General features: G+C 38.4%; 1 protein-coding gene across 1 annotated transcript; it reads right to left on the bottom strand.

Annotated features, from left to right (window-relative positions):
• Positions 1-1510: 1510 nt before the first annotated feature.
• Positions 1511-9098, bottom strand: pyya (peptide YYa). Its single transcript, XM_038692156.1, has 4 exons — positions 8951-9098; positions 6319-6506; positions 2031-2111; positions 1511-1933 (listed from the first exon to the last, which is right to left on the bottom strand). The coding sequence occupies exons 2-4, from the start codon at positions 6504-6506 to the stop codon at positions 1909-1911; spliced, it is 294 nt and encodes a 97-aa protein (XP_038548084.1). The 5' UTR covers positions 8951-9098; the 3' UTR covers positions 1511-1908.
• Positions 9099-9636: the final 538 nt, after the last annotated feature.

Below are 9636 nucleotides of genomic sequence, written 5' to 3'. Positions count from 1 at the left end.
TGATGCTCTCTGCGCTTTAAACGAGTGTTTGCTGCACTGAAAGTAAAGGCTGAATAATTTTGCACGCATTTTGCATACTTTCGCAAGGCATTGTAGCACCCTGACAGTGTTGGAGCCCTAGGCTTTGCCCCCTAATCCTCCCACCCCCAAATGCACAATCCTAAAAAGTCCAACCACAGTAGTTGGGGTCATGTTTTCTCAATCCTCAGGAATTGTTTTGAAAATTCAGCAGCCAAACTCATAAACAGCCAAGTCAATAATCATGGCCCATAATGAAGAAGTGTGATCAGCCTCCACATAGCCTTGTCCACCTCCACATCATAGCCTAAACTGCGTTGGATACTGATTCCTGAAATGCAAGTGTTGTTTAGACATTGGCCCTCCCCCAGGAAATTTTGAGCATTCAAGACTTAATTTCCTGCATTCTGGTGAATATTTCTGCACCAATTTATACAAAGGGAACATAAAGGGAAACACAATATTCAGGCAGTATGTGACAATTCAAAATATTAAAATTTAATAGAATATAATGCAGTCAGGCTTTCAGGCATTCTGCAGCTACTGCCTTTAAATATGTTTTCTCCTGTAGATCAACTTTACTAATTTAATAAAATCCCTGCTGAGTCAGTGCACATGCTGAGCCTTCCCTCCTCTTTTGAGTCTCTGTTTGGGGAAATAACCTCTTTTAATAGGCCTATGTGGGACCTTTTCACCTCAATGATTATTTTAATTAATTCATTTTAATTCAGTTATAAATTCCAGGACTTTTAATAGCTCCTGTGTTTCAGCAGGTTTTCTGCTCATTTTCAAAACATTCTGCACATTCAGAATCTCTCCCATAGTGTTCTCTGATGTGTCCAGAAATAAATCGCATTATTACGAGACTAACGTCATAATTTAATTAGAATTCATAATATTTTTTATTCCACCTGGCCTCTACTCTGCTGTGCATTAGGCTACGCTATTGATCCACTAGTACATAGCCTATCCCCTTCAGACTGTTTGACTGACACAGTTAGGGACTGCATGCTGCATGTGAAACTGAAACCAACCAAAAACACTTCTGATCAGGCAGAAATCTCGCCATAAATCCACACGTTAACTTCTGCAGCTCTGATAAAGTGCAACTCACAGTCCAAAACAGCAAGGCTGCGCTTCAGTTTTAAGATGTTTATGCTGCAAAACTCTACCAGTCACGTTACTGTCTGGACTCGCGCATGTACATGATTAAAATTAGATCAAAACTTTCTCTTGCGGTGCCCCATGACATTTTGCTCCCTAGGTGACCACCTATGTTGCCTATGCCACGGGCCGGCCCTGGAATCACCAGTTATATCATTTAATACGTGTAAGGTAAGCGTGGAAAAACTGCTGTGTAAATCACCAGCTGATATTAAAGTGTGGCATGTTGTAACTTCCATGATCCGTTATCTAGAGGGGTACAGACTTAAGATAAAATATCGTCATCATGATATGAATCCCCCAAAAAACAGTCTGATTCATCAACACATTTTAATTACACAGAAATGTTTTTTTTATTAATTTAATCTGATGTTACTTTTTACAATAGCAACAGTATAACAAGAATTTCATCCTCTAAACAGTGTTGGACAGTAGAGGGGCGTTAATGCTCACACACACATACAGACACAGTTCACCTTCGGATTAATAGCTCTGATCTCATTTATATTTTATTTCAATAATAAATTATGTACAATTGTGTTATAATGAGAGAGATGTGAGACAAAGACAAGAGAGACAGAGAGAGCTTGTGTTCTGATCAGTGACAGGCAATGGTTGGGGTCTGGCTTAGGGGTCAGAGGTGAGAGGCACATGTCGGCCCCTCCAGGTGCATTGTGGGATGCTCCCAGAAGGAATGCCAGATGAGGAGAGAGAGGGGTGGCCGAGTCACCACATATAGGAGTCATCATATCTGTGGAAGAGTACAAGGGAGATCAATGGTCAACATTCATATATTATGTTCACTGCAGGTCACATGACTCCTTCAGCTTGTGTGTGAGGATCTTTACCTTGATCTCTGGTCTCTGTTGTTATCGCCACCAAACAGCAGCTCTGCAACCACATCCTCCTGAGCTGAACGTTTTCCATACCTGGGAGAGATATAAGGAGGGCAGTTTTTAGCCATGCTAACTGTTGGATGGATTGCCATGACATTTGGTGCCGATATCCACGGTGCCCCGAAGATGAATCCTGCAAACTTGATGACTTTTCCATGAGGTTAACATTTGTGGTTTTAAGTGAAATGGCCCAACAACTATGGAGGAGGAATGCCATCAAATTTGGCACACACATTCATGTCCCCCTCAGGATGAATTGTAGTAACTTTGAGTGATGCCTTTATTTTCCATCTGGCACCACCATCAGGTCATCTAGTGCTCATTAGCAAATGTGAGCATAACACACTAAACTGTAAACATTACACAAAATACATGTTGCATCCCATCTCACCTCAACAAGACTGTCAACAATATCATCTCAAAACATTATTCTTTTAAAATCCTCTCATGATCCATATGCTGCAAATATATAGAGTATTGCACTTTCATAAAGTTAAATGGTTCATACATATTAAAAAACAAAAACCTTCTAATACTGGTCAAAACAGTGGATCATACATTTCCCATAATGCTATTAGATACCATTTGTTGATTAAATCTTCAATACCTGGTAAAACTATAAACCTCCAGATTGCAATATATATGTGTGTGTGTGTGTGCTAACTAATATACTTTATACAATGATGATGTGTATATATATATATATATATTTACTAATATACTTTATACAATGTCAATATACACTGATGATGTATATATATATATATATTTACTAATATACTGTATACAATGTCAATATACACTGATGATGTGTATATATATATTTACTAATATACTGTATACAATGTCAATATACACTGATGATGTGTATATATATATATTTACTAATATACTTTATACAATGTCAATATACACTGATGATGTATATATATATATATATATATATATATATATATATATTTACTAATACACTGTATACAATGTCAATATACACTGATGATGTGTATATATATATATATTTACTAATATACTTTATACAATGTCAATATACACTGATGATGTGTATATATATATATATATATATATTTACTAATATACTGTATACAATGTCAATATACACTGATGATGTGTATATATATATATTTACTAATATACTGTATACAATGTCAATATACACTGATGATGTGTATATATATATATATTTACTAATATACTGTATACAATGTCAATATACACTGATGATGTGTATATATATATATATATATATATATTTACTAATATACTGTATACAATGTCAATATACACTGATGATGTGTATATATATATATTTACTAATATACTTTATACAATGTCAATATACACTGATGATGTGTATATATATATATATATTTACTAATATACTGTATACAATGTCAATATACACTGATGATGTGTATATATATATATTTACTAATATACTTTATACAATGTCAATATACACTGATGATGTGTATATATATATATTTACTAATATACTGTATACAATGTCAATATACACTGATGATGTGTATATATATATATTTACTAATATACTGTATACAATGTCAATATACACTGATGATGTGTATATATATATATATATATTTACTAATATACTGTATACAATGTCAATATACACTGATGATGTATGTATGTATATATATATAGATTCTAACTAATACACTGTATACAATGTTACAGTTATATACCGTTTTTCCAGTCTGAATCGAAACTGTTTGGGGGTTGTTATATATTCTGAGACTTTCAGGACAGATGTGTTCTATCTTTGTTCATTGTTTGTCTCCTCTTACCTCTATCTGTCTGTTTTTTTATATATTGGTTTACTTCCCCTCCCTGTGTCCCAAATGCTTTCATTTCACACTCAGATTCAGACTGTGTGTGTATGTGTGTTTTAACACAGGTGTGTGTCATTTCCAAGTCTGGATGAGTCTTATCATTCTCTTGATGTGGTCCAAGAGAGCCGGAAATGTAAAATCACAGAGCCGTTTAACAAAAACTTTACTTGGTAATGTGTATGTGCGTGAAACAGTGCCATTCAACACAGCCCCTGCAGCGCGACCTGCGGCTCCTCTGTTTTCCCATCAACCACCTGTTCCACCTCCCTCTATGACCCCGGCACCCAATCTTATGCTTCGTTACACACACAGGAGGTGTGTGTTTATGTGTGTGTTGCCCTGTAGGAAAGCAATCAAACAGCTCACATGGTCTGTCTCAGCTGCCACACGGTGTGACACATCAGGGTGGCAAATGTTTTCCCCTCTGATAATTGCTCGTCCGCACCTATATCTCCCTGAGTCTCCGTAGATGGTTGTGCTCTTATTTTCTATCTGTCCTACCGTCTTTCTCGCCAGTTGACTATCTTGCCCGTTCCTGTCTGACTGTCTTTCTCCCTTTCTTTCTTTCTTGTTCTCTCCATCCTGTGGTCACGGTTTTTAGAAATATCAGCCCTGCTACTCCTATATTACCCTTACATCGGAGTCATGAAAGCTAAGCATACCTTGCCATTTACTGTATATCTGGCTAAACAAATATTAGCGTAAGTGGCACTCCCTTTACAGGTAGCCAGAATGTCCTTTTTGTAAAGACGAGTGATTTGGCTTAACGAGACAGGAACTAAAACTAAGTGTTCAGACAGAGGGAGAATAGAGGTGCTGAAGCAATGGACAGTAAATAATGTGTTTTTTGATCATTAAAGCGGGTAAACATTTTCTAGTAGACACACAAAATAAAAGAATGACCCTGATAATGAGCATAATATGGGACCTTTAAATTCTACACACTACAAACAAAAATAATGTTGTCGCTATTTTATTATTACCAATATTACATAGTTCTTTCCAGAAAACCTCCTACAAAATTCTTCCATAGATTGAAGTGTGCTTGCTTACACTATTACAAGAGAAAATAATGTAAAGAGGTTAAAATGTCATAAAGTGTTAATTGCCATGTGAGATGTTGAATGGGAGTTAAAGCAGTTGAAGTTGAAACACTGCAAGTGTCTTTTGAATTTTAAGAGCTTAAAGCAGTCTTTGGAAATTCTGTTGGAAAAATACTGAATCCTAATAAAATAATATTGCGATAATAGAATAAAATCGGCTTAAAATGTATAAAGCGTTAACTGTAGAATATAAACTCTGCCAGGCTGCTGTCCAGTGTTACAATTCACAAATTCACGAATGGCTCCTGACTGTCCAGATCCATCAATTTTATCTAGAGTGCACAGCTTAAAGCGCCCAGCCATCACATTCCCTGGCATATATTTGATACAGCAAAACCTTCATAGAACCATTAGTTACCTGTATCAAGTATAATATGTCTTCATCTGCAGCTCTCCAGTCAAACGTAAAAACTTTTAACTTGAAACAAATTGGCTTTCTATGGCACTAGGAGTCTTTAAACCAAGTATCTAAATATCAACGACCTATTTGGCTTTCATGAATAAGAACAGATAGCTCATGAGCCCGACTGCTTCCCGTCAAAAAATATGCCATCTGACAATTTCATACCGGTGACTTCTATACCCGAAAGCAGCAGGCCTCGGCTCAGGCCCCACTAACTGGATTTGGGATTCTTTCTTGGGTCCATCTGTGCCGATGTTATTGCTCTGGTCCCGTTGATTTGGAGGCCTGGAGGTTTTGGAGAGTGGCCGGTAATCCAATCTACTGAGCTGCCGTTGTGTGTGGGTGAAGGGTTGGCGTGGAGGGGGTGCATCACACGTTTACAGAGCTCCAGGCTTAAGTATGAGTGGGAAACTCATAGAACCCGGTTTCGATAATAAATTGAATCAAACTAAATGAAATCTGGACTAAAGCAAAAAGGAATAACTCTGTTCAGCTGCTGTCACACTTAAAACTGTCCAGTTAAGTGGGTGTGCAACATGCTGCACAGCTGGACGGCGTGTAAGGTGTTTGTGCGCTAAAGGTATAAGAGGTTTTAAAATAGATAAAATAAATATAAAATAGGGAATTATAAAATAGGATTCACCCCTTCTCCCCAACCCAACTGTCCTTAATCTAAATCAAACTAAGAGCGATGCCTTTTTAAAGGCAGTTTCCTCACTTTGGACACCCTGTCCTTATGAAGTCATTGGACTCTCAAAAAATGCATAAAAAGACTAAATAAAAAATGGTGTATGTACCACGAACAGTTCTCCGTTTGTGTGTGTGTGTGTGTTTGTGTGTGTGTGTGTGTGTGTGCATACCGCTGCCTGGTGATCAGATTGATGTAGTGTCTCAAGGCGGTGTAGTACTTGGCGAGCTCTTCGGGTGGGGCGTCTTCACCGGGGTTCTCAGGTTTCGGGGGGTAGGCGTCCGCCAGCGTTCCCAGACACACCAGCACACACAGCACTACGGCCACCAGCACCGTCCATGGCTTCAGCATCACGGCCATCTGTAACGGGGCAGCAAGACAAGGAGAGTTATGGAGATAAAGGATCCAAAGTTTTGGATTAACTCTAATGCAATAATTAGTATGTTAGTTCATTTTTTGTAGTGATGGTTGATTGTGGTAATTGTAGTGTGCCAAAGTTTTATTTTCAAGTGCATGAGAATGTTGGAAATGACACAGATAAAAAATTTATAATCTGTCTTTAAAAATCAATAACATAAAGACCTCTTCTCACAAAGTTTTGATTGAATTAATCCCAAAACACCCCGGAACACTGTGATGGAAAGTGAGAGCGATGGAGGCATGAGGGCTGATGAAAACATTTTCTCCTTGTCTTTCTAACGAGAAAAGCGTTTGGTGCGTGTCAAAGCTCCTCCTGACGGGCACAGGGTGGGAAAACGGTGTCATTTGTTTTTGGGAGATGTCTGCTCAGGCTAAGCTGGCTGATGAGTAAGTAGAGGTGTCTGAAGCAGCTAAACAAATCAATGTGTATCATGTAAAGAAAGAAGAGAACCCTCTTCAGGCTGTAGATTGACTTATTGTCTGACTCCCCCAGCTGAATGTTGTTCAGTTCCTGAGGAAGATGAAGAATATTGATTGATTCCAGTGGAGGCTGTGGGTTTGATGGTTGTTATGAAATAAGCTTAATTTCCATTGTAGGGTATTATGAGGCAGTTAATATATTTTGTATGTTATTGTTAGGGCTATTATATTATTATTGTTGTTATTATTATATTACTATTATTATTATTAATTAATTAAGACTACTACTACTACTTATAATAATAATAATGTTCAGGTGATAAGTATTCGTTAGCTGTTAGAATCTAAGTTGTTTTGGCTTGCTGGATGGAGTGGGTCCCACTTAACAGTTACAATAAAACCAAACAGAAATCAAACAACAGGTTCAAACTTGGCAGTGGATAATAGAGGCACACAGTTCATAAAATCAGCCAATTTTATTGCCTGGAAGCTGCCACAACAAAAAACTATACCTCTATGTTTAATGGCTCTCAGTCATGATAACTTTGCCGGCTATATCAAAGCTATTTAAATTAACTAAATTTAATTTCATATCATACAGTCTTGTGGGATTGCCAGACAGCTAGTGAAATAAAAAAAATAGAACAACCCAACCTATTTAAAATCTAACAACTGAATGTTTTTAGCATTACCTTTATTTAAGCATTTTGACTACTTCCTATTTGCACGTGCTTGGCCCACACGCACAGAATCTATATGTTGTTATGTGCACTTTGCAGCATGCTGCTTCAATATGTTTAACTTTTTAATGAGTCGGCTACTAAACCATTTTTTATTTCACGTTTTTCTCTCTGCCTTCAGTGTCAAAATCCAGCAGGTTGGTCAGGTCAGGTCTAGGTGTGGGGGGCGCTCAGTGCCAGCCCCAAACTGCACAAGCCAAGCGGGGTTTCTCCCGCTCCGCCCGACTGTCGACTGAAGTTACAGCAATATTTATCAAATGACTTTCCCTTCTACGCAGGCAAAATATATTATTTATCTTATGCCAGACATTTTTTAGCCATCTGCCTCGGAATAACAACGATGAGTTGCGTCGTTGAACAATGACTTGTTGGTGAAAGTGAAGGCCTATAGAAGATGTATTTGGTCCTCCTACTTTTAAAACATTCAGGCAATACCTAACACAGCAGCAGGTGTTAACATAAGTCGAGTTATAATGATCAACATGTCTCCTTCATAGTTTTAATGCCCTTCTATCTGCCCTAATGCTCTCTTACAATAATTCCTATTCTCCAATATTTTTAGCTTTTCCAGGTTCACGGGGTGAGTTACCTGTACTGCTGCCTGTGATGTGTGACGAAATAAGGAGCGCCCCCTTACTGGTTTAATCGCTCAAAAAGAACAAGGCAGTTGGTGCGTATGTCTGCAACAAACAAGAAGTTGTGAGTGTTAAACCCCCCGCGGCGCTGTCCGTGGTGCCTAACGGGTGCGTGGTGCCAATTTAACACAGACATTTTACAGCAATATCCGGATAAGAGTTTTGTACCTGCTAACTGCCGAGGATGAGCACAACATTTAGAGTTAGCAGTTTAAAATAAGAGTCCAAAACTTCGCTCAGAAACAAAAACCCCTCTACAGCCCCTTATATGTAGCCGCCATGTTAAATGTTATTTATTAAAGCTTTTTTTGCTCACTTAAGTTTTTCCCAAAGTTTTTCAAGTTGCGTTTTTTTAATGTGCACACGTTAGAGGTAAAAGACTTTGGCTAAAGAAAGCATTTTGCTCACAAAAGTTGAAAACATGTATCTCCAAACACAGTCCAATGCAATTTAACTTCTATTAGGACTTAGCACAGAATACGACAGATCTCTTTCTGTAACAGTGTCAACATCCTTCTTCGTATAGACAAGTGTAACAATAAGGTTGTTAATATGTAGAGGAATAAGAGTGAGAAGTGTGAACACTTACTTTGAGAAGACTTTGGAGGTTACGGGTAGAAGTCGGAACCACAGGTGTTTCTAACAGCAGCAGAGGTCTTTGTGACTTCGAGGATTGTTTTTTCTTCTCCCCTCTTCGATCAGTTTATACTCTGCGGGTCGCTGCACCTTGGTTTCAAACTCCGACAGAGGTGATTTATATAGTTTAGCAGCACCGGAGGAGGGAGGGGTTACACCACAGTGCGTGCGTGATTCCGTGCGCGCGCGCGCGCGTGCATTTGTGTGTCTGTGTGAAGCAAAAGGGTGGGTGAGGAGGATGCGTCAGATGGTGATGATGATGGAGACATTACTAACGCGCCGGACACGCAGTCAGTCTTGTGTTTTTGTTAACAGATGACATTTTGGGCCATGACACTCTAAAGCTGCATCAGTGGGGAGGGAGGGAGGGGGGATGTTTACTGTGTTTCCATCTGCTTCTTCTAAAATAACCTATACACAGACTGGACTCCAGCCATCATCCACCCATGCTGGATTCCTACAGCAAACCTGCATATTCTTACCACCCCTAACAGTGTCTTGACCTATGACCTCCCTAATAAAATAGAGCAAAATCTACATGGGAAAGCAATTAAATATCAACTAGAGTATTAAGTTGTCACATAAATATGCTAATTGTGGTGCATTTATTTTCTCTGTCCCACTCAAAATTGTGCAGAC

The sequence above is a fragment of the Micropterus salmoides genome, unplaced genomic scaffold, assembly GCF_014851395.1.
Source record: "Micropterus salmoides isolate LMB-PRFRI ecotype aquatic unplaced genomic scaffold, ASM1485139v1 Ms_hic_scaffold_10, whole genome shotgun sequence".
In the NCBI taxonomy this organism is placed as follows: Eukaryota; Metazoa; Chordata; class Actinopteri; order Centrarchiformes; family Centrarchidae; genus Micropterus; species Micropterus salmoides.
This window is presented reverse-complemented; position numbering and strand designations above follow the sequence as displayed.